Below are 27,101 nucleotides of genomic sequence, written 5' to 3' on the forward strand. Positions count from 1 at the left end.
ACACACAATCTCAAAAACTAGATACTCAAAAACTTTTTTGAAAATCAATTTTTAATTTATTTGAGAACATTTTAGCAGCATTTTAAAGAAAAAATACAATCAAAATAAAATATTTAAACTTCTTAATTTAGGCTAGGTATTTAGTTATACCACTTATACCTACCGTTTTACTAATTTATACAATAATTAATTGTTAATTAGAATAGGTAATTTAATTTGAAATCTTAGAATAATTTTTTATCATACGGATAGTGGTTACCAATAATAAAATTTTGACAAAAAATAGTTCAATAGTATTGATAATAAAAATATAAATCATAAATATCTAGTTAGTAATATGAATAAATTTTTAAACATACTTGCAAATTAAAAATGATAAACTATCTCCGGCTTAGAATCGTCTTTTTTCTTTGCAATTATTTATCATTTAATTCAAATTTAAGGCAATAATAATAATAGTGATCAATAATGAGGCTTATTGCAAATTTATTAGCTAGGTATACACTAATACACTATTTAGGTACTAAGTAATTATTATGTATAAAGAATATATTTTTTTTTGAATTACAATTGTTTTATTTTCCATTTATTCTAATGTAAATTTTAATTATTATTAACTCATATAGTACCATATACTCATATAATAAAAAACATTATTTTTGAATTAGACTTAATAAAAAAATATAACGATAGTTTAAATCTTTTTTACCACTTTTATGACATAACAATTATACTTAACGTCTTTTTTAACAAATATTATTGACTTCATTCAATTAAAAAGAAGAAAATCAATTTTGTTTTTAATCATCGTCTGGTTCGCACACATAAAAGGAAAACTTTTAAAGTCGAATAGGTAAATAAAATAATTAAATCAAATTTAAATGATTATGATAGCTACATTAACAGTTTAACACAGAACAATACGAATATAATCAAAATAGGCAATTTTTTTTAATTAAATATTCATTATTCTAGCTATTGGTCAACGAGATAATTTTGACTTTGGAGTTTTATCGAATTTCTGATTGTTTTGTTGATACAGCAATGAACATTTCAGTGGTTTCCGGTTTCAGCACAGTTCTTTGATAAAATAGAATTCCGATTATGGTGCTTTAAAATTTTAAATTCATGTTTATGTTAATAAATCCCTACGTTCTAGTTAGTAGAATGGTTACCGATTTTTAGTGTATTCTAGGATGACTTGTACACAACTAGAAAAAAAAAATAAATAATAATAATAACAAACAAGTAATTAGCATTGAAGTATACCTATCTAGCTCAGTACATATATACAAAATATCAGTTTCTACCGTAGTTGTGGAAATAGGAAAAATATTTAGGTGATGGGGGGGAGGGGCTCAATACTTATTAAGAATAATATACATACCTAGGTATATTATATTATTATTTTTTGACGGGGTTTTGGGTGGTTTTTTGGCGAGTGTGGGGCTAAGCCCCTGCCAAACACCCTGCTGCCCCTATTTACGACACTGTAATGTCGTTATCATGATATTTGAAAAAGGATTTTTTTCTTTTCATTATGGTTCCTCCAATCAGTCCGACCATTGGTTAATATCCGATGGCCAATGTAGATTAGTCATATAAGTATTAAAGTATATGTATTGGACCATAAGAGTGTCCTGATTATCAGAGCCCGTGTGCCGTATAATATTGTATACATAATCACATTGGATGTAATGGCTATAATAAATCGAGTACCTATTACCTTTAGGTGTGGCCAAGAATATTCACAATATCATTAATATTAAACGAAGTGTGTGGATAATTAAACATACAGCGACATCTATTGATTGTTTTTGCAACTACTACACTAAATGTATAGCCATACATTATTATATTTTTGTTCGTGGTCACACTGAACGATTCCTATCAACTTTTCAGGTTATCATTTTAAATGTCTTGGTCATAAAGGTAGTCATTGTGTTTATTATCCAAAATTGCAAGTAACCGTGCTTCAGTACTAATAATTTGTATTTCATTTAAAAGAAGTTGAAAAATATTTCCTGTTACATCAACGGATAACGTTGACTTTTATTGAATTAACGTTACAGAAAATAATAAACATGGTAAGTCAATTTTTACAAGAACTAATTCACAAATTATTATCTACTGTGTTGTGTACACTCTATTTTTTGATTTTTAACTATTTTTAGGATCTCATGGATAATTCTTTCGGTAACTATTCCATTTTGGGGTAAGTTATATTTTTAATTTAAATATGAGAATATATCTGTACATTTATAATTAATCAACCTCTTAATAATTTTAGGGCTCATACTGCCAGACCAAAGAATTTCAAAGAAACTTATCATCCGGTTCAACAAAACCTGAGAAATGTGAGTACACCCAAAATGATTTTACCTAATTAAACAAATATTATTTTCACACCCTAAAAATAGTGCTATATTTATATTTTATCGCACCAGTTAAGGTAATATACATTTTTAGGTATTATATTATGTAAGATAAATTATTTTGTGTATCATACAACACCATGTCGTAATGTATCTGGTATCGAACGGAGATGTACTGAATCTATTCTCTCACTGAATAGATTTTTTAGAATGTAGGACGTATTGGAGACTTTTCTCAAATCATAAACAAAAGACAGTACCAAAGCCACACTGTACCCATTTACTATCTATACTATAATATAATAGAGCTGAAGAGTTAATTATTTTGTTTAAACACACTTATCTCTGGAACTACCTGTTGGATTCCTTTTGTATTTGATAGAAGGTTATAGATTATTTTACATCATGCTACAATCCTTAGAAGCTTAGCAAAAAGAAGAATAAATTTAAAAAATGATAAGTGATAAAAAAGCAATAGCGTGGGCAGGCGATACAATATGGTAGGCTGAAACCTGACAATGTCTACAATGTCTACAATGTCAGTTAATGGTGAAATAAGTTTTGAAAAGTCTTCTTTATTAAATATAATTTTTTATAGGCAACAAAGTACTCAGAGACAGCTATATAAGTATAAAAAGAATATCGTATTAACTGAGAATAACAAATTTAACAATGTTAGAATCACATGAAGAGGCATCATTTTAATGAGCAATTAAGTGCAGGATTATATTTAGTAGTTTATACCATGTCTAGGCATAATACAATATTAATAACAATCAAACTCAGATGAGTAATATACTAAAATATCTTGAAATAACTGATGAAGATCACAAATACATAACTTTTTTTTTTTTTTTTGGGGGGGGGGTCAGATCTATACACATTGTGCAATCATTATTGATCGGTTTGATTTAATCTCAATTTTTTTCCATTTTAATTTTATAAATTATTTTTATTAGGTATTATAACTTCTATATCTGTGTACACTTTTATAACATATAACTGTATATGCTATTAGTTAAATATTTTTCTTAGAATTTTAACAAGTTAAAATCAATGCGCCTGTTATTTTTTTATTAAAAGTATTATATTATATTTGTTCTTATATCATTTGTATGACTAACATAGTTTATTTTTTGTGTTTCAGTACAAAGCAAAAGAAAACAGAACGCTAGTTAAAGGCTTGATGATCACACAAGGAATGCACATGCCCCTACGTTTAGCTATGGAACAAAAAGTGTTTGAAAGTGTTGGACGTCTACCAATTTTGAAGTCATCTAATTTACATGCTGAAGTATTAAATGACACTCTTGATACAGTCACTGAACGAGATTACTTAAACCCAGCAGAGTACAATGAAACATTAGTTCCATCATTTGTAGTTATGGATAAAGATTTAAAATTTTAATTTATAAATTAATATTTAAAAACATTACAACATTTTAAGACATTTTCAATAATACTTTTTCTATTATGAAATGTTCTTTAAACAAATAACATAATTTGGGTATTGTGTACAGTGAAATAAATAATAAAGTATAATTATACAATATTTCTTAAAATCATTTATTGTTAGTTGTATTTTTCACGGCTAAATATTTTTATTCTCAGGTCAACTTATATAATATATTGTATATTTTTAAATTGTGTAAGCATTATATGCCATTTTAATTAAAATGCAATTTTTAATTTAGTTGGTTCAATTCATATGGTCCAAATAACCTGTAGTTCAAAAATTATTTAAGTCCTATGCAGTTGAAGACCAATCTATTTTAACCTTGTATTAATATTGAAAAAAAAAGTAACAACAATGTTTTAGAAGATTTTAATTCAAATTGTAGAAAAGTCCTATCAGCTGATCATTCTATGATTTAAAAAATATAAAATATTCAAAAAAAATAAAATAAAATACTATAATCTAGATATTGGGTGATTATACTTTTGTCAATTGGTCAAACTTCAAATCCCCCAAAAAATGATTATCAATCACAAACCTTTTGAAAATATTTTAATATTGTATACCTATCTAGGTTATATTATAATATGCTCAATACAAGAAATATAGCAAAATAAATGTATTATAGGTATTTTACAAGAAAATGTTATAATTTTAGAGTGATTCAAATGATAATATAATAGATTAAATTTACAATAAACGTGTTGTTTGTATTAATTTGGCTTACAAGCATTTATATATTAGAATATATTGGATGAAATTATAAAAGTATGTTAAATATTAAGAAAATTTACATTGGAGTTGAAACATAATGGACAAAAATGTATATTGGGCATACCTAACTGATTGTCAGGCTAAATAAAAAATGTACCTTATATTATGTAACTGTAAGACAAATAGTCTTAGAGCCATTTGGTTTTTTTTTAACTAAAAAATAATTTATTTAATTTATTCACTATCTAAATCTTTTATTAGTAGGTGTAAGAACCTATAGTAAAAAAAAATTAAGTCTTCACTAAGCCCAAGGATAACTATTTTGTGTACAATTTATTTGAATGATGCTAGAGGAGGAAAGGAAGTAATACAGTGGCTTAAAATCGAAAAAAAGAGCCAACTATTACTATATAAAAAAAAAAAAAATGTTGACAGTTTTTATTTTAACAACTTCCCATTTCTGAATTTTACGAGTATGTTACCATAATTATAGTATTATAGTAGAAATTCATATTTTTGCATTTTTCCGAAGTTTGTTCGATTATAATTAGGTAGGTAGGTATCCATCATTTTGGGGATTTTATAGATATTTACTTAAAATACTTCATCTCCATCTAAAAAAATCTTCAAAAAAAGAAAGTATTAGTAATTTTGTGAATAATATTAGTCTCTAGATGTTTATAATTTATTTCTAACGCCATATTTTAATCGATTAATATTTATTAATTGTTCAAAACTGGGATCACTGAGATATTTGTTATTTTATATTGTAAAAACATAAAGTATAAAATTTATAAGTATATATTACATTACTAAGGTATAGGTATTGTACAAAAAATCGACTTATCAGAAGATTCATCTTTAAAAATTAAAACTCAAATTTAGTTGTTATAATTTGATTTGATTTTGTCTATCATATCAATAATCATGTTCAATTTTTTCAGCCAAAGTTATAAAAATACTACCTACTTAGAATTCTAATTCCCATCTTCCAGTGTTGTAGCCAGTGAGGCATGTGCCTCCCCATTCTGAAATCTAATTTTTTTTTTTTGGTTGATTATAGTATATTGTACAGATTTTTTTTATAACTTACCTACTTAGTACTTACCTATATCATTAATATCAAAACGACTATTCATATTTATAAAATTCCAGGTAAACCTTTTTATAATTTGTATTTATAAAATAAATATCAAATAGGTAGTAATGATATTATGCAGTTTAGCTAAGAAATACAAGTGGATCCCAATTTGGCCACTTATATTGAACACAATTAAAGGTATATAGTTTGATTATTATGTATATTAATATAATTTAAATTTATTTAGTTGCTTCGTCTTAATCTCCTTTATTTTTAACTAACTGATTTTATATTACCTATATGTCTTATAAAAAATAAAAGTTGTGATCTTGTATTTTTGTTAGTAAATAGTAATAATATTTGAACAAAAAATAAAATTGCGTGTTTACGAGTCATAAACTCATATACCTAATACCACAGTACATATTTATGTTATAATGATATTAATAATTAATATACTTATATTAATAATATTTAATACATTGATCTATCGTTTACAAAAATATTAATATCGATTCATTGTTATGTTAAATGTATTGGTACTCATAATTGCTAACATAGGTAATTGTTGTCATAAAAAAGTAGATTTATAGTAAACACGTTATAAAGAAAAGAGTAATACAGAGTAATAGTATTAAGATATAAAAATTTGAAAATCATCAAAAAATATGAATTAATAGGTATTCTATCTCCTTCCGGAAATCTTATATCAATCTGAGGTCGCTGGACAGAAATATTTCGTGTTATCTTTCAAAAGAAACCAACTGTAGGTATAGGTACCTATATATTACAAATAAAATAATATGACACACGTATTGTACGGTGTGGTGACATGTTTCTATCAAATAGGTAACTCAAGCATGTTTAAGTAAAGACGAACATCATGAACATCGTATTATTTAATGTACCTATCCATTAAAATATATGTACACGTCTCTTCTCGGAAAAGTCGAAACTCGATGTCCCCACGAATAAGGATACGAATCGACAAGCATACTAAATTATGTTACGAGATTCCTCATGACAGTAGAGTCACCACCACCACTCTTCATGATCCGAGGTTAGGTTAAGGAAGACCGATGCAAGAGCTCGGCAGACGGTTAGGGATATTTGAGACATTCAGAGGTAGGTCGTAACACCACTCACGGTCATATTTATCACTATTTTGGAATCAGCTCATCAGCTTATATCTTACATCTTACATATTGTATTTTTGTATTCAAAGTTCATGATAAATAAAGATTTATCATTTAATACTACATCACGCATTCATTGCCACATTGATGCATGAATTGCCAGTGCTGACGACGGAACAGAAAAATTGGCACTGTGGTCAGGGTTGATTTTCTAGAACGTGATAAATCAGAAATATTTTGAGTTCCATCAACTTCTATCAATAGAGACAATTTCACCTACGTAGATCATCGTTCAACTAAGTCGTATTTTTAAGTTTCGACAACTATGGATTACGAGCTTTTTTTTGCAGTTTAACAACGGCGAGAAAATAAAGCAACGAAATGAACAAAATTATGTTGTAAGTATAATGTATACAATCGTCTCATTGATCTATTGGTCATTCGTAATAAGAAAAGTTTTTTTTGGAAAGTTATATTTAAAATAAATTAAGAAATAAAAATGTATGTTAAAAGTAAATGATATTTAATTATGTTGATATTTAAAATTTAAATAAAGGGGTTAATTTGATAAATAAAACAAAATAAATAATTTTTGAAATAATAAGACGCGTTGTTATATAAAACTATAAAAGTATTGAAGTATTACTAAGAAATTAGAATAGGTAATAAATATTGAAAATGAAATAATGAAAACGGGTTTTTGACGAATTTGAAGTCCTCGCTAAAGAAACATTGGATAAAATAAATAATTTAATAGAGAACGACAGTACGATTAGATATGTTTATCTTAGTGATAGTAATAGGGAAATAATTAATGACGTAAAAATATGGAGATTAATTGAGGAAGATAAAATAATTGGATTAAATAAAAATACTAGAAATAAGCCAATAAGACGTAATATATTTAATAAAAGTTTACGATTGATAAATTTAAACGATTTTGAAAATAAATCTATTATACCTATAAGTACATGTAAGATAGAATTACAAAGTAATAAAATTATTATTTATACAAAGAATAGGCCAGTTAAAAGAATAATAATAAAAATAATAAAAAAAAAATGGCAACAGCTAACGACAAAGTAACAACATTAAAAGTTATCGATGCTTTACATATGATTCCCTACTATTCAGGAGGGCATACCGAAATATATCAATTTATAAGCGCATGCGAAACAATAATTGAATCAGTTGATGCCGACCGAGTTCCGTTACTATTAAAAATGATGGCAGCAACTAAGTTGACAGATAGAGCTTTTAACGTGACTAGGTATATTGAAATTAAGCAATTACTGTTAGACGCATTCGAACCGCCTTATAGTCCTTATGATTCCGTGAAGTTACGAATTGAGCTATACAAAATAACAATTAAAGATAACGAGTCGGTTTATGCATACAATAATCGGGTGGAAGAAATATTTCAAAAGTTATGCGACGCAATAACCACAGGTAAACCGTCATCGGAAGCAGCAATATTGCGCGTAAATATTGAGGAACAGTCCTTAATTAGTTACATTAACAGGTTCACCGACGAAATGAGATTTGAAGTCAAAACGAAAAATCCAACTTCTCTTCACCGGGCAATGCAGGTGGCTTTATTAGCCGACAAAAACATACGCACTTATAATAACGCACGGGAAATATTCAGATCGAGTAATAATGAATATAACAGGACCGACGACGGTAGAAATAAGAATAGTCCAAACACTGACCGTGGCCAAAATAATAATCAGAATACGTCGTACAACTATCGCAATGATAATACTAGAAGAAATAATTTTCGTGGCAGGAATACTAATAGAAATCAGAATTCTAGAAACAACGATTTTAATGCTCGGCGATGTTATACGTGCAATCGCGAAGGTAATTTTTCATCGCGACGGAAGGATGGACAGTAATACAAATAGTAATAATAATATTATTAGACCTCCCGACCAAAATAATTTCACAATCTGAACGTATTTTAATAAAACGGGACATAGGTACTATTATATGGTAGTTGTATGTTATAAAAAGCAACACGACTAACGCAGGTCAAATATAAATAAGGTATTATAACTTATAGTTTATGAGTAAAATATAAATTTTCTAATAATTCATAAGTTAAGCAATTATAGGTAACGATATAATATCATTATACAAGGATAATATAAGGAAAAAATATATAATAATTACGAGCCTTATAAAAGAAGATTATCGTAGACAAGATGACATCAAGATATTCAAGATAAATTGTATTATCAGAAACATATTTTTTATTATTTTTTTTTTTTAAAGTGGCTCAATTAAAATAATAAAAAAATGTCAATACTAAAAACAACACCCAAACAAATAGCATACCTTATTTATGATATTGCGACATTCATTAAGACATACCGATCACGTACTCGAATACACTAAACGACGACAGACCTACGTGTTAAACAAACCACATGAATATTATAGCTAATGATCAATTACTGTACCTTAGAAAAAATTTGAACTAAATAGAATAATAGAGATAATCACGATAACGCTGAAAATTAATAGTATTAGTGCGCAATATACGATATACGGTATCTCCAATTAGCGTCTTTAATGAGTGAGATAATACTAGTCGGAGAAGTCACTGAATGATAAGCTAAATCATGCACAATTAGATTAAAATTCATAACACATAATACCAATGCAAAAAAAAAAAATTAAAATTAAATATATATATATATATAATAACCGAATTATAATATTATGTTGCAGCGACAAGATCAAATTTGTTGTTGTGAGTTTTGAATTCACTCAACTGAATAAAAATGATCTATTATTTACATTGGGATCGATTTCAAATGCTCTGGAAAAATATAAACCAAACAAATTAAAAGGCAAGCCAAATGTGCTGATAACCACTAACAAACTAAAGATGTTACAACATCAGGAAGTATAATATGTGATGCAAAATGATGGTAAGAAACTTAGAAATAAGCCAGAACTGTAATACCATTATTAGGGAAATTAGAAACTGTTCTAAAGTTCAGAGGGGAAACAACTCTATCAACTGTTTATCTAAGTCAATACTTGCACAGTGGTAATAGAATACCCATCATAGTTTTTTGGAACGGTACCAGTGTACCACGTACAAGGATATATTAAACTGATTAAAATTAAATATAAACACAATGATGAATATTACATCGTATAGTGACAATAATGACAATTATTTTAATCTAAAGCTTTTAGATATAACAGTCGCGACCAATGAATTATTGTATTCTTCTAAGATAGATTATCATAAGAAAAACGGGCGAATGTTAAATCTAGTAGAAACGCATGGGTTAATGTGTAAAATAGATTATAAAATAACACATAGTCATGATTCGATAACAGAAGTTATAATCACTAAATGCATTTACAATCAAATTATAAATAACATGGGCCTATACAGTTGTATAAGTTGTGCAAAACAAGTTTGAAATAAAAAAATAAACATGTATACTAAAAGGACGTCATTTAATATGTATAATATGTAGACTATACTTATAACCGAGAACCAAAGGGGTGATTAAAGGTCTGCATATTTAAATGGATGAACTTTTAGTTATGTAAACAAGCAATTTAAATAAAACTTAACTTTACTTTTGATATAACTTAACACTTAACTAGTATATTAATTAAGAAAAAAAACCGAAAATGACCAATAAATTATGAGGTGAAAATATATAATTTATGCCAAGCTAACTATAAAAAATGATTAATGTATTTAAAATGGACATAACACTAAGTATAAGAAAAGATGTAAAAGAAAAAAAAATGCATGTACTTACTAACACTAAATCTAATCAATTATTTTCTATTACTAATTGTATACATTATTATGTATTTTATGATTTCTGTTTTTGCTATAAACATAAGTATATATATACATTTTTTTTTGGATGGGAGGTGTTACGAATCCTGTGATATGTACATATACATAAAAATCGAATGAAATAACACACATGATATTGTTCGGTGTGGCGACACGTTTCTATCGAATAATTAATAATACAAGCATGTTGAGATCAAGACGAACAGACAGCGTGAACAACGTGTTATTTAATTTAACCATTAAAGTATTTTCACACGTCTTATCCCAGAAAAGTCGAAACTCGATGTCCCACGGGCCACGGATAAAGATACGAATCGACAAGCATACTAAATCATGTTACGAGACCCTTCGTGACGGTAAAGTCGCCACCACTGCTGTTTATTATCTGATTATATTATATAAGGGAGACCGACGCAAGGGATCGGTTAGGAATAGTCGAGACATTAAGAGACAGGCCGTAACACCGCTCATCCGATTACATCTTAAATATTGTATTTTTGTGTTCTAAGTTTACGTTGAATAAAGATTTTTCTACACGTACCTAACTATTCGTTTACGCGTTGATGCATGAACCAATCGTCCAGTTGGGACGTACCAAACACAAATATTAGTTATTACATATTTACGTGATTTTCACTATCATAAATTAAAAATAAGATTTGTATAATTCATTATTTGTGTTAAAATAATATATATTTTAAGTACCCTACCAACTATAATAAAGTTACCGTGTTTTTTACCTAACCTAACCTGTTAAAAAATTCCTTATGTAAATCGAACAACATTTTTTAGATATTTTATTAATATGATTATCATATTATATATGCATTGTAACTTGTAAGTTGCAATCCGTTGGTTACATTTACTGATAAAATATTATGTTTTGCGCATTTGTGCGTTTTATGAGTATGATATCTACTCGTAAAATAGTTTTTTTGAGTGTTATCAATGTATATGATATTCGGAAACATTTCAGTCCGTGTATACAAAATAAAATACTCGCGTTAGGAATTTAAGAGTTTATTATTCTTAAAATGTATTAGCCGTTACATAGTACCTATATAATATAAACTACAATTTACAACCATTTCAAATCACACACGAAACCGCAAATACGTAAATCGCTAATTATTACCGTCAAATCATATAATTTAATACAATTTCAATCATCAATAAGCTGGAACTTTCCGATGATAAATATTTTGAACATATCTCATATAACAATTATTCGTTAAGTAACGATTTTGCGTGTAAACGCGAAGTGCAATTTTTGACTGAACACAGGTTCAGGTTCAATTATTACTTTTAATATTTATTTTAAATCTAATAAATAATTAATAATTATTAGACTTCATCTGATAGTAGCGGATCTACTCTATTCCTGTAAAATATACATAACTGTATAGTAAATCCTTGCAGCGCTATATAATAAAATGTCGGTACTCGAGAATCAGGTAGCATTGATCACTTCAGCTACGTCGAGTATTGGAAAAGTGTATGCCAAACACCTTCTTCAGAATGGCGTCAAGGTAGGTACCTTATATATTATAAATAGTACAAGATAGTAGGTAATTTTTTAGCAGTTAACAATCATTGTATTAAATAATATCAAAAATATATTATTTTGTAAAATAAATTTTAGTTTTTGAACGGAGTAATCTTTTGGTTTTACAATTATGTGTTTTTTTTTAAAAATTTTTTTGTGACTATCATACATTTGTTTTCTGTATTAGTGAAAATTCTTCAATATTAAACCTTACATTTTCACATTTTCTGGTAACAAAACTTTGTTAGTCCGCTCTGAACCTAGTTGGTAGTTATTGACGAGCTAAAATTGAAAAAAAATATTTTCTTAAAATATAATATTATTCTTTTATATATACCTACGTTTTTATAATAAGTGTTTACAATTTTAAAATAAACACTGTGTTAGTGTTTTAACTTAATAAGTACGATACATTTAAAATATGATTAGGAACCTATTACATGCAGTGTTTTCAGACTTTTTTTCAAATATTCTACCAAGGTTTCTAGCAGTAATTGATGAATTTATTTCTATAAATTTTATTTTTTTCCAAAATAAATTATTGTTCTATGTAAATACACATTTATTGGATGTATGGATAAAACAATTATTAAAATATGTTAATATATAAATATGATATTTATACTAAAATTTTAAAATTGTAATTACTTACGAATATAATGATTAAAATACTATATGTATAGGTAGAACGTTGAAAATTATTGTGAACACATTTTTCTAAATATCTACAATTAGGTGGCGTTATGCGATATAGATTTTGAAGCATGTCAATTGTTCGCCAATGAGTTATCGAACGTGTTTGGTGATAATAATGTTTTGGCATTGGGTTATTTCATTGCAGAGAATTTACAACTTGAAAGTGAGTTTTTCAAAGTAATTCAGTTTAACTATATACATGGGGAATCTAAATATCTAGCTACATTTAATTGTGTCCCGGGTTTTCTGTACTATACTAATTATTGCGTTCCCGAATTCAGAATTTATAAAAATAATACTAATGAAGTTAACAAAATAACAAGTTTTGATTATATCAAAATTATATCGTTCAAATGTTTACCAATACATTAATAATAGGTATCTATTTTAATATAATTTTGATATAATAATACAATAAACTAAACCTAATCTTACTTAAGTATTTTAATTATTTCAAATAGTTTAACGTTTAACGAATTAACGATAAAAAACAATATTTTTTATCTTACTTTAAGAAATAGAATATGTATTGTTACTATTGACAGTTCTAAGTCATATTAAATGGAAAGGAAAATAATATATATACATCGGACGCAATTAGTGTATTTGATAAAAATATTATCGAGATGCATTTTGTTTACTGTGATATATCTTGCCTAATTTTACAGGGGAGAGTAGGTTCCTTTTTGTACATTTGTAAAACAATAATATGTAATATTTACTAAAATATGCACCAAGATATTCATATTTAATTAGTAATTATTTGGAAAAAATAATCTGGAATAGTGGTATGTTATAGAACAGAACAGTTTAAGTATAAAATCACAGTGTTATGAAAATACAATTAAAAAGTTACCTACTTTATTTGATAATAAAAAAAAATAAGTATCTGTTCAATTAATAAGTACCGTCTAAACTATTTTTGAATAATTAAATACTTCAATATTATTTTCTCATTGACCCTGAAGAATGTATACACCATAATATTAAACACGAATTATCCACTACGATTGGAATTTGTTAGTGTAAAATCTACAGTTGTATACATGGTACTAATTAATAAATAACAGTATTATGGTTAGTGGAAACAACTAATTTTTTATAAAAAAACATAAAAGAAATGTATGAAATTATTAACCTAATATAAAATCTACTCTAAATTATTAGTAATACAATATTTTTTTGTACTATCTTACTTATAATATTCGAATATTACCCGTGTAAATATATTAAATAATAATTACTCCAATGTTGTGAACAGGAAACAATAAATAAACATTTAGAATTATATTAAAATAAAATTAACGAGGAAAAAAGTATAACAATATTTTTTTATTCAGCAAAACAAAAAAAAAAATAACCAGCGACGTAACTTTTCTCCATTCTTATTTTTTTTTCAATATTAATATTATTTTTAAAATCATTAAGGATTTAAGGTTGTCTTACCAATGAATCCAAAAGTGTTATTTAACCAGAGATAAGTAATCATCTCTGACGACAATTTCCAGGAATGGTGTTTTGGAATTGAACTTTTAGATTTTATTTATAAAACCTAATTGGATTTCTAAGAAAATTGGAAGAAATGTAAACTCTAATATCTATCAAAAAGAGATAAAAAGAGATTAAAAAAATAAATTCTTTTAGGTTTGCTTGCACGGTTATTTATTATACGAGTGGCATACTTATAAATAATAAATATAAACTAGTACTTGCATTGACTGATGTATATATATATACATATATATATATATGTATATATTTACAACAGATTTGTGCAATGAAAAAAATAATAAAAATATGCCATACAGTGTTATTATTCATCTTCAACCATTATTAACTTATATTTATTTTGTTTTGTACATTTAATCATTCAATACAATACGCATTTAATTAAGGAATTATCGAATTAATTAGGTCGTATATAATATGGACTTTATTAAATTAATGTTTCATTCGTAGTATATTTTTTTTAGAGCTTTTTAAGGTAACTATGATTTTTTAGACATGCTTGTAGCCTGTATACGTATATATAAATACATAATACCATATAATATAAAAATATTATATTATAATGTCATACTTACTTGTTATGTATGTACGCAGGTGCCTTCAATTCGTGCTTAAATCATTTTGGGCGAATGGATATTGTCGTTAACAACATGACTGAAATGAAGTTCCACGTATTAATCAATAATCAGGATGAAAATAATTTTATCTGTAAACACTATGTAGGCATAATCCAACAATAGTGATATTTTAATTATTATAAATAATTATCGTTCAAGACTACTAAAATATTTGTAAAATAATAATAACACACATGTCATTTACAGCATTAGTAAAATGTTATCAAATTTTACAATATTCATATGATTATAGAGCGGAGTCATTAGCGGAACGCTTCTAGCAATTAAGTACATGGGAGCTCCGTACGGAGGCAATGGTGGAACTGTGGTGCAGACTACAAACTGCAGATCAGCGACTAATGCTGTTGTTGGGTACACGAAATTGATCGGTGTAAGTTTAATTTTTGTTAGGGGGTGGATAGATCGTCCTCCCTATAAGCTTTGATTTATTATGGCTTATTAAATTTAGAATATTGTGTATCTAGTACCATATACAAAGTAAAAAAATACTCTATTTTATAGAATCAGAGAAAAATAAAAATGTTTACTGTAAAAAACAAACAATAATTCAAGAAATTTATTAGGTGTTCAGGTGAGTGGTGTCCAGGGTAAAGCTATAAAACATATAAAGTATCAACATTTGTATTAAAAAAAAAATGTTTATCACCTTTTTATCTGCTTCCGATAGAGCTCCGAGTCTCCGCTCTCAAGAAATTATACTTACAATTATAGGTACCTATCATTATATCACTATAAATACATATTTATTTTTTTTTTTTTGGTAATACGATACCAGTACAGTCAAATTTATATTTCAGGATCTTTAATTTTTAATCTTGGTCATTTTGAATAAATCGAGAACACATTATTATGATATTGGTGCCTATAGATACGATATATCGTTTGTCAATAAAATACGAAATAAGGTAGATTTATATTGTAAAGTCGTAGAATATGTTAAATAAGTCTAGATTAATATATACCTACATAATTAAATATTACTTAGACGTATACTTCATCGATATTCATACTTCTCAATCTTTTTTTTTAAATCACAGCAATTTATTTAGAAATGAGTGTTATAATACGTGAAAAAAAATCATCTGTTTGTATAAAATACACTTTGTCATAATAATAATAAATAATAATAATAATTCATTAGGGATTTAAGTTTTTCCTTGCGGTTTTCATGAAATAATTCATGTCTGCAAAAAATAGAGTTTATTTTTCGAGTTTAAAATTACTATAATATTATAAAGTATATTTAGTATGATACACACTATAACGATAATATATAACTAGAGGTGTCCAAAGATAAGTGCTACAACTACGCCAGTTTAATAAGAGCAAAAAAAAAAAAGAAAGGTTTATAAAAAATTTGCAACGACGACATTAGATTAGGTCGTGGTATATTTCATTAATTCTTGTATAATACTATTATATTATAATATTTGTCATTATAGTTTGGTACTCGCAGAACTGAAAATATGTAAAAACATAAAAATATTAATTTTATTTCTATACAATTATACATAAACTAATATTTATTGTATTTAATAAAAATGTATTTCAAATAAACCGGGGAAAATAAAAAAAATGACAGTATTCACACTAACTCGTACTCAAACATAAATTATTTTATTTATTATCAGGGTTCTGAACTTAAATCATTTGCTATTTTTTTTAAACTCGAACATAAAATCTAAATGAGTGCTATTGATATTTACATCATGTTAGTATGTTACTACTATTTAACATATGCAATTTGAAATTGCTTATTTTTGCTCTTTATCTTGATATAGTTGTTTTTAATACATTAGTTTACCTTAATAATTTATTAGTTTTCTTTTGTATATTTTTTTTTTATGGAGGTACTTGGTGGAAACCACTGACCAAAAGTTAATTGGTATTTGTAGTCTTAGACAAATATAGCTACTTAGTGTAAGGTATTGATACCTAGTGTATTTTATAACATAATAAGAAAAATTCGTGGAAGTTTTTGAAGGTCGGCATATTTTGCTTTTGTGTTCAAGAGGGATAACTGTTTTTAAATATTGATTTTTCTTACAAATGTTAGTATTTTTAACGAAGTCATTATTAAGTGCTTATTTTATTGGTTTTAGGTGCTTTAAGTTTCGAATCTTTTATATTACGTTATATATTTTATATTTCTTAATTTTCATTTGTATAATATGAATTCTGTATTTCTATAAGTCTGAACTATTTATTGTAATATGTATATTATACATATAATTGCATCTCCCACATAATAATATATACATTATCATGAAGTATAAATTATGACTCAATGAGATACCACAATATAAGTAGTATCATAAATGCATAGTAAATCTAGTAATAATTAATAGTATTAAAACAAGAACACATAAAATTATAAATATCAACATTTGTTTAAAATTAATAATATGATAATTATAAATGTTATGTAATAAATTATGTATTACAATTACATATGTATGATGTTTATGTGTCGTTAGATAATACGACTTAATTTATGGATAAAAAAAAGTAAAATCATATAAGACATAGAACTAAATAAAAATTAGTATCTAAATTTCTTGTATATATCTGTTTAAATACAAAAATCAATTTTGTTTTCTATAAGGACGAACAAAGTTCACATTACCTGAAAATAAGAACTATGGCATTAGATCCAAGAAATGAGTAAGAGTATATTATATTTTTTTAGAGTATAAAAACTAATAATTAAACAATAGTTTTGTAGTCAAAAATGACAAGTTTTCCTTTTTTTTTTTTAGTTCGGATAATGTTGGCAGAGCTTTAATTTATATTCTGAAACAAGGTATTACTGGACAATATTGGATCGTGGAAAACGAAGAAACACCGAGACTGGCAGTAACAACTGATATTATAAATTAAATAAAAATATTAAATTAAACTTCAAAATATTAACAAAACTTAAAACAATTATTTTTGAAAAATGTATTATTTATTGTTGTTATTATTATTGAATTAATTAATGTAATATAAAAATAAAATAAATATCAATTTATTATTGAAAAAAGTAAAAAAATAATATTGATTTTCAAATAGTCCTGGTTGATGTATATTTATATACCATAAATCATCATTAAAAAACAATAATAATGCCTAGTTATAAATGTATGTTTACCAGATATTTTAGATGTATTATAATGTTTTATTCAGTTTTAATGTAAATCTATTTTTAATCAGGTAAAAAAAACCAACATTGTTTTATTAAAATATTTCAAATAACGTTTGATTTGTGTTATTAATTCTATCTAATTATTAAAACAGTAAAATATAGATTTAGTGTTTAGTGTTTACCATTAAGTAATAACTATGCATTAACATGATATAAATAATTTGACTATGTGTATTTTATAAACATCTATTATTAGAACATTTTCATATGACACAACCTTCGTTATTTCATTATTTGTACTTAAGTAATAATAAATAATAACTTACAATTTTTCGCATTTCTTTAGTAATTTTTATCTGGTTATTTTGACTTTTCAACTTTTGCAATTGACCGATAAAGTTTTTTATTTTCTATTGCACTGGCTATATTAAAATACGTGTGTAATCAAACTAAACGAATTTCACGATAAAAAAATGAAGAACTAGTTCATTATACTTCTAAAATATTAAATGTTATGTGTAAGAATTGTTTTTATTTTTATTTAACAGATTGCCGAAACCTTAGCTCTTAATACATTTTTTACCTGATACTAAAATAAGAAGTTATCAATACGAACATAATTAAGAATTTGACTGAAACAGAATCTTTTGGTTTGAAAGCAAAATAGTAATTTTGTATCAGTGTAGCAATGAAATTACAAAATATATTCTAAAATTAAAAGACTTATAATTATTTTGAATATAAATCATTCTTTATTAAATAAGAATATAATATATACATTATACATTCTGCATAGTGTTTACACATTTATTTTATTTTATGTGTACCTATTACTTACTATTGATTAATATAGTAAAAATATATATATACAGATGAAGTATATACATTATACACAATATGTAGGTTGGATGAATTTAATTTATACGAACAAAATAATGGACTAATTTTGACTAAATGAATCGTGTAAAATATTGTTAAATATTTCAACCTCTAGAACTAACTGGGTTGGTATTTTTACAACGTATCTAAAGTAACTTATGTAATTACAAAATACGAGCATGCAATATTGTAATTAATTACAATTTACTAATTACATTACAAATACGCATTTAAATATAAATTATTAATTGTATATTTGTATTATATAATAAATATTTCCATTACAAATTATATTTATATTTACATTACGTTTTTCAATTATGGTCTAACGTATTTACCGTTCAAAAATGTGTTTTCAATTTTTGTGGAATTACAGCCTTTTTCTCCCTTTAAAATTTATGTTTGTAAAAATGCAAAAGTCGACCACAATATTGAAATTACATTATTCAAATCCGGCTTATAGAACGACAACAAATATTTCGAGATTATAGGGCACATTGGTGAAGCAATGCATGAGTGCTCGGTTCAATAAACTCAAACGTTTTTTTTTTACTTTATATAGAGAGAATTCGCAAATGGTTTCCGACACGTGTCTACCTATATACCTACATAATATTATATAATTGTTACCGTTAGTACCTTATATTTATCTAGTAAGTTTCTAAGTATTTGAATTTTTTAGTATATCTATGTTTTGCTTAATAATAATATATGATCGATATTACATTTTTGAGTAACTCTATCGCTGTTGACAAATAATAATAATAATAATTATAGACAATAGGTGCTCGATCTACTTAAACAAGTATTTATCAATTAATTAAACACTAATTAAAATAAGGTACCTACACATGAAATCGGTACACTTTTGATGTAAACGTTTTATGACCGTATAATATAATATTTCTAATATATAATAAATTAATAAGGCTATAGAAAACTAATTAGGAAAAGTTAAACTTTAATATAAACGCATTAGCGCAATATTCTTCATTATTGGCACAGCATTGTTCAAATCAATGCATTCTTTGCTCCGCTTAAAATCTAAAAAGTTGGTAAGCATGCTTGGTAAATCAACGTGCATTAAATGTGTATAGCATTTCTATGCCTTTATATACAATAAACATGCACATTTACGCAAAAGCTACATGCAAAGTAGGGTTTAGGGTTTAATTTTCTTTGATCTCATTTTAGAATAAGTATGATAGTATTTGTAGATTATTATCGTAATATCAACCCGCACATGGAATCCATTTTAACGCATCGCCAGAATTAATAAATTATGTACTTACCTACACATTTAATGCTCCGAATAGCCATCAAAACTATATGCGTGTTAACTATACTGCCACTGGGTGATTCACAAGATATTTTCTCATCCAGTTTTTCATTTATTACTATTTGAATTATGATTTTTTTAATTTTTAAGGAAAATATGTTTAAATGTGACATCGATTTTTTATGGATATTAATCCTTAAGAAGTGTCCTGTAGTTTTATAATTTTTTTTTTTTTTATAAAAATAAACCTTTTTGCTGGGTATTGTTTAGCGGACAATTTTTTGAAAATATTGATGTATCTAAATCAAAATTCAAATGTGTATTTTAATTAAAAACTTTTGTTAATTATAATACCTACCTTATCATAATTTTAATAAATTTATAATCAACAGAAAATAGGGATGTGCATGGTTGATGAATCACGCTATTCTGTAATAATTCTCGTATATTGTATCGGAATGTTTTTCAAGTATTTCATCTTTTAAAAAGCTTTGATTTGTTAATATGAGTTAACTCAGTGGTCTAATACTACCAATCTAGAAATTGAAACCTAGAACTTATGTTTTCAATTTATAATTTATTAGTTTTGACCCCTCGGGTAACTTATTTAAGTGATGTCATTTTTTTGAAATTCTGATAGTTTTTACAGTATTAGTAGAGGATATTAGTAATTGAGGAATAAGTCACTCTAATAATATAATTGTTTAATTGTAATTCAATAATTAATCATTGAAAATGAAAAATTGTATAATTATCTCTTTAAATACTTAGTAATTACAACAATAACTTGGGGCGAAATTGTGTGTTGGTTTTTAAATGTTTTGATTAGTTTAGTACAGTAATATTATATTTATTAAAATTATATCTAAGCATAATACTATTTATACTAAATGATATTATGTATTAAAATTGTATTTATATAATACATAAAAGCATTTTATTATGGTGTGATAAATTAATACAAAATATTGGAAATCCAGAGAAAAATATAAATAATATATACCTAAAACATAAAAAATTCTAACAATAAATGTGTACACATTTTTTTTTTAATATGTTTTAATTGATAAATGAACAACTCACGAAGAATCTTGAATTACATTTTCAAGTATTTTGACAAAGTATATTTTGTTTATTGATATTTATGGAAAAACCCTAAAAAAAATTTATGTAGGGATAAGTTAAATGCGTAGCTCAAAAAAATTGACCCGTAACAAGGCAGTAATATAAAGTTTATACATTTTAGTATTTCTAATTTAACTCTTTTTATGTTTTTTGAACGATCTCGTAAATATAGATGGTCCTTGGTTTTTGAAGAGACATAAGAATTTAATAAACTTTTTTTAAACGAATTCGGCATCACTGTTTATAATAAATTTGATTTTAAAATGTTAAATGAAAAATGTGATCAATATTCGATGTACCATTTTAACACCGATTACATAGTGAGTTAAATTAAATATCGTCAATAAATGAGAAGAAAAATCGTTTATATTTCAATATGTTTATTAAATCATTATACATACAAGACTTATAGCTAAAACAATACATTATTCTTAGAAAAAAAATCATAATATCAATCAAAATTAAACACTTAATTAACCTAAAAGTTAATATTTTATTCTACATACAAATTTAATTTATATTGAGTGAACACCCGTAATACTTACTATAATAATATAGTGATTGTACTGTGGTTGGTTGATACAAGGTAAATGGTACAAAAGTGGTTATATTTAATATTATATCGAAGTATTTACATTATTTAGGAATATATCATTTGTTACGATTAGTTAATATTTTACATTTATTGTACGACCATGTATAACCGTCTAAACCGATTTTTAAATTACTAGTTTGAAGTCGTAAAAAACAGTAGCTTGGTTATTGCATCGGTACACAGGTTTATGCGACAAAAATAAACACATATTGTGATTCTTAAACCTGAATATTAGTAGGCACGCAATAAAATCAAATTGTTAATTAAATCATAGATATAGAAATATTTAGCTTGTTTTTAATACTTTTAATGAAAATGATTATTACGATTTTGGCCCCATTTATCATAGCAAAACTATAATAATACTCTTATTATAGTGAATAATGGTATGTCTTTTTAGTATTTCTATATTTTTTTATCTTACTATTATAATTTGTTTTTCGTTAAGATTTACTGCTTACGACGAAACTAACCAAACTTAATAATTATCGATATAATGGTTCATTTTTCTATTTTTTAATTTTTTAATTTATTTATTTAATTGATAAGTTTTTTAATTTTGAAAAATAACTAAAAATAATAAAGGCTTTTTTCGAAATCATTAAAATTTGTTCGTTGTTTGAGTTTTCTATACACATACGCTATTTTAAGAGATTATAAACCAAGAAAAACCGTTTAGATAGAACAGCACGTTTTTTTTACGCCATATTTGTACTAGGTATATAAGTCATAGCCCACAGGATATGGTTTTGTTAGATAATAATAATTTTTAAATAAAAATAGATAGTTTTATGTTATACAACTATTGTTTTTAAATAATAATAATATGTATACACTATACAACATTATATATTTATATAATGTACTTATTTGAATATTTATAGTTATATACGGTGTGACAAATTAACAAAAAAAAAGTTTATTTTCTAATGCAGTGTACGATACCTACATTTTTAAGGATACTTTTTATTGAAAAACAAAAATTAAACATCAAATCAACTAATGAAAACCTTAAAAATATTAACTAGATTCTAGTATTATATTAGATCGATACACATTGTAAAATATATTATGCCAACAAACACCACGGCCAACGATTGTCAATCATGTATTTGATTACGTATTAATGGAGAGTAATAATGTTGTTCTACCGAAAGCAAAACTCGAATATTATTATTTTAATTTTATTTACACACATACTTGAACAACTCACTAACGAACTACTAGCACAAATACAAACAGACGTGTTAGTGTTTGTATTATTATAAATCTATTTCCATATATAGACCTTTATTATTCTTAATGGAATAATAACGAACTTGCCGTTTCCACGGTTACTATGACGGAGAAATTCCTCTTTCGGCTGCTCTGCAATAACGAATTGTCCTGGGTAAGACTAATAATAATAATGATAAAAATATTATTATAATGCCTATCCTAACTACCATAGTAGCAGTTATTTTTCGATTCTACCCTAATTTATTTACCAAACGTATATATAAATTTGTCCCTACACGTCTCCCGAGTAAACCGTCGCAAAGCCGGATTAAGTTACCACGTTGTATAACGCCACCACCGCGCAATGCACTATACACTTTTATATCATTCCGTCGAAACCATTAAAAGTTTTTCAGAGTGGATATACCTATATAATACAATATAATTGTATATTACTTTTTCCGTTACGTGTTTGCGACCTCCCTTGTCTAGAAAATTGTAAGTAGAAAATGAATTGTATTTATCGGCGGATGTGGTTAGAAATTATGTTGATATTGAAACTTTTGAATTCAAGATATATCGTATTTATAATTAAGTCAGAGAAACACGATTGGGCACTTTCTAACTTTTTACTGTATATAAAAAACGCAATACGATTGTACGCTAATATTAAAACTGTTTGATTGCTCAATAAATTAATTTACTTATTTCCAACGTTCAAAATATAAAAATGTGGTTTCACAGTGACTTGTTCTACTGAAAACTACAGGGTGTATAGTGCTGTATATTTTTATTATTTTGAATAAAGAAATTTATTTTTGAAAATATAATTGTTATAATATTTTATGTGTAGTGAGTACTTTTTAATATTATCTAACAGATAACTGTACAAAACGTAAATAAATAACTATAAAAAAGTTATATTTGTTACTTTTAAAAAGTACAGTCATATGAGTTATAATGTTAGCGATAAGAAAAATTTTAAGTTTTAAATTATTTTTTAAGCTATTAAATAATATTCCAACATTAGTGCCCAACTGTATTGCGTTTTTTTTTTTTTTTTTAGATAAAAACGTTAAAAAATGCATATTAGTGTTACTCTACAACGCTCGATGTATAATATTATTGGCGAAAACAAATTGTATTTTTCTTAACAATACTACAACAGTAACATGCTAATTATACTATCACAAGATTTATTCACAAGACTTAAAATTTTAATTTTATGTATTCTTATTATGTTACTAAATCAAATTATTAAAAATATATAATTAATTAAATTATTTTATAAAATTTGTTTATTTTTTAAAATGTATCTTGCATTTTGTATTCATTATAATCAAATGTATTTTATATACTGTATTTAATCGATAAATGTTTATGACATTTGTATTTAGATACAATTGTATAAGTAGTTTAACAACTGTAGAGTAAGATAATACGCCAATTCAACAAATTAGTATTTATTACTATTACCCAGAGACTAGATGTATAAATGTTTGTTAATACATTACGGGATTTCAGGCTCTTATAATATAGACTTGGAGGATATTATTAAATTTATTTGGTAGACAAAAACGACTTTTTGAGTAGCACTTGTTGTAAGAGGTTTTGTCGGATGCATGGCGTACCCTTCTTCGACAACGAAATTGTACGTATGCGTTTCTATTGTACGGCTCGAAGGTAGTCAAAATAAATCGGCTTTGACGCGAAGGCATAAAATTAATATTACAACATCGACATTATAATAAACTATGACGATCAGAAATAATAATTTCTATTAATGTCAAGTTACATTATTTGACGTCGAAACTCTTGATAATATTATAGTTAAACGTCTGTCGAAGTCAAATTACATCACAGTGCATTAGTGAATAATAATATTATTATTATTTAGTAACTTTTAAAATTATTGTATTTAACATTGAAAAAAATAATGGACCCATATTATGAATGTTTAAAATAATATATAAAATATGTAATATGTAGGTATCCAGTACATAAGGAATATAGTTAGTACAGTATTGATTAGTATTATAGTTACTTAACATACCTATAGTAGCGACCTATAAATCTCAGAGAAAATTAAATCTCAAAACGCTATATGCAATATATACCTAATAACAAAAAAAAAATTATGTATACACCTATATAATGTCGAGTCACGAATGATACACCGTGACAATCTATCACGAAAGAGGAAATAGTAAGTTTATTCGTTCGTCCGAACGGATAGTTTTTGAAGTTTATTTTAAGATTTATCCGATTCGTTACCGTCATCCAAACAAACATGATTTCCGGTATCCGGTCGATAAAAGTTTGAAAAGCAATTATATGTATATAATATGTATGCGTGTGTGTACGTGTATGTGTATATGAATAGTAGTATTATAATGGCACTGGACGGCGATGACGACGTGTAAAGCACAGACGCGGCCGAAGGTAGAAATAGAGTCGGGTACGGTTTCGATAGGTATACATACACGCATAAGTGTATGTATGTATATATACGCGTATGCGTGGGCGTGGCCTAGGTTGTTTGTTTGAAAAGTTTATTTGCTAAACTTTATGCCCGTCAGACAGAAACTGAAATTTTCCGCGCGTAGACGATTTCCATTTGAAAGAAATACAGGTAGAAGGGAGACGGAGTTGTATATTTATCACACACTCTAATAATGTCGGGAATTTCATCAAGTCGAGACATTTTATTATCATTATTTTAATTATTTATGCCTGGCACGATTATTTACTTGAATATCATTAAGATGCTCGTGAAAAATGTATTTAATTTAATGTCGTTTAGGTTAGGTTTTGATTAGTATAATAACCACACGAGCTAAAAGAAAATAATAAATACAAACTCGGTAAACCGTAAAACATAACACGTTCGAATGATTACATACATATTTCCGGACATCCTACAAACTTAATTCCACATAATATACACGAACGGTTTCTCACAATAAACCGTATACACAAGATACGAGTGTATAACACTATATTATATATAGCACATTAACATATTTGGCATTATCATCGTTTGAAGTTATTTATATCGTGTCGTATAATAATATGGTATATATATATATTACTATATATGATACGACGACAAGACGACGAAAAATAAAGTCTGTACAAATACCGCCCCGTGGAAACGGTTTTACGTATCGGCGAGTGTATGGATGAGTGCAGGACGAGGGTGAGTCGGCGAACCCTTCAAGGCTCTATGATCGCAATGGCCTTGAGCTGGTCGGGCCGGGCCGTATGTCAGCTGACCGCCTCGTCCGGCGGGTTGTTGGTGAGGGTGTTCCACAGTGGTGACCTGACCGGTCTGGGCGGCGGCTTGTCCGTCTGTACGGCCACCGATATCCTGGCGATGGCCAGCACGTGTTGCTAGCTGTCCGGACACACGAGCGCCTCCACTGCTCCACCGCTGACTACGCCGCCGTCGTCGGCCACCGCCCCGGCCACGGCCACCGGACCGACCCCGGCGACGCTGCTACAGCTGTTGTCCATCTCGCTCCGCTCCTCCATGACGGGATCAAGGTCGCAGGACGCGTACGACCGGCTCTCACTGCGCAGCGGGTGATTCCGACCGCCGGACGACAGCGGAGACGGCATCGCACCGCCACTGGCGTTCGCTCCCGCAGCCAGGTATACGCCTAAAAAAAACACGCGGTACACTCCGTTATAATTATCATAATATATAATACACGTTAAACTAACTATAGTAATTATTGACGACCGACGTCCCAGACGTACAATATTAATGGCAAAGGATCCATACGAAATCGCGAAATAAGTTCGAAGTGTGATCAATAATCCGTTCCCTGTAAGAAGCGATACTCGAAATTCAATGACGCGATCGTGACCGGAGGTTAAGTGC

General features: G+C 26.8%; 4 protein-coding genes and 1 pseudogene across 7 annotated transcripts in view; 4 read left to right on the forward strand and 1 right to left on the reverse strand.

The window, feature by feature from the left end:
• Positions 1-1,929: 1,929 nt before the first annotated feature.
• Positions 1,930-3,940, forward strand: LOC113553675 (probable proteasome maturation factor ump1). The gene is made up of 4 exons (XM_026957138.1): positions 1,930-2,087; positions 2,175-2,215; positions 2,291-2,357; positions 3,523-3,940. Exons 1-4 carry the CDS (start codon positions 2,085-2,087, stop codon positions 3,781-3,783), a joined length of 372 nt encoding a protein of 123 aa, XP_026812939.1. The 5' UTR covers positions 1,930-2,084; the 3' UTR covers positions 3,784-3,940.
• Positions 3,941-7,823: 3,883 nt separating this feature from the next.
• Positions 7,824-8,660, forward strand: LOC113550938 (uncharacterized protein DDB_G0289917-like). The gene has a single exon (XM_026952902.1). The coding sequence runs from the start codon at positions 7,824-7,826 to the stop codon at positions 8,658-8,660; it is 837 nt and encodes a 278-aa protein (XP_026808703.1).
• A 534-nt stretch (positions 8,661-9,194) lies between these two features.
• Positions 9,195-10,213, forward strand: LOC113550941 (annotated as a pseudogene).
• A 1,387-nt stretch (positions 10,214-11,600) lies between these two features.
• On the forward strand, positions 11,601-17,897 carry LOC113554045 (15-hydroxyprostaglandin dehydrogenase [NAD(+)]-like). Its single transcript, XM_026957715.1, has 7 exons — positions 11,601-11,887; positions 11,952-12,132; positions 12,885-13,008; positions 14,949-15,073; positions 15,225-15,362; positions 17,598-17,656; positions 17,752-17,897. The coding sequence occupies exons 2-7, from the start codon at positions 12,037-12,039 to the stop codon at positions 17,870-17,872; spliced, it is 663 nt and encodes a 220-aa protein (XP_026813516.1). The 5' UTR covers positions 11,601-11,887; positions 11,952-12,036; the 3' UTR covers positions 17,873-17,897.
• A 6,642-nt stretch (positions 17,898-24,539) lies between these two features.
• LOC113552971 overlaps positions 24,540-27,101 on the reverse strand; it is a 107,530-nt gene continuing 104,968 nt past the window's right edge. For all 4 annotated transcript variants that reach the window (XM_026956041.1, XM_026956040.1, XM_026956038.1 and 1 more), the window contains one exon: positions 24,540-26,877. In XM_026956041.1, the coding sequence (XP_026811842.1) occupies positions 26,609-26,877 (269 nt within the window). In that variant the 3' untranslated portion in view covers positions 24,540-26,608. The remainder of the gene's footprint in view (positions 26,878-27,101) is intronic.

Source organism: Rhopalosiphum maidis, chromosome 2 (assembly GCF_003676215.2).
Source record: "Rhopalosiphum maidis isolate BTI-1 chromosome 2, ASM367621v3, whole genome shotgun sequence".
Taxonomy (NCBI): domain Eukaryota; kingdom Metazoa; phylum Arthropoda; class Insecta; order Hemiptera; family Aphididae; genus Rhopalosiphum; species Rhopalosiphum maidis.

Bases quoted from the DNA above. Each gene is read 5' to 3' on its own strand.
- LOC113553675 (XM_026957138.1), top strand. The intron at 2,216-2,290 runs GTAAGTTATATT...TAATAATTTTAG, and splicing joins GGTAACTATTCCATTTTGGG to GGCTCATACTGCCAGACCAA. The intron at 2,358-3,522 runs GTGAGTACACCC...TTTGTGTTTCAG, and splicing joins TTCAACAAAACCTGAGAAAT to TACAAAGCAAAAGAAAACAG.
- LOC113550938 (XM_026952902.1), top strand. From the start codon at position 7,824: ATGGCAACAGCTAACGACAAAGTAACAACATTAAAAGTTATCGATGCT.
- LOC113554045 (XM_026957715.1), top strand. From the start codon at position 12,037: ATGTCGGTACTCGAGAATCAGGTAGCATTGATCACTTCAGCTACGTCG. The intron at 15,363-17,597 runs GTAAGTTTAATT...GTTTTCTATAAG, and splicing joins GGTACACGAAATTGATCGGT to GACGAACAAAGTTCACATTA. The intron at 17,657-17,751 runs GTAAGAGTATAT...TTTTTTTTTTAG, and splicing joins GCATTAGATCCAAGAAATGA to TTCGGATAATGTTGGCAGAG.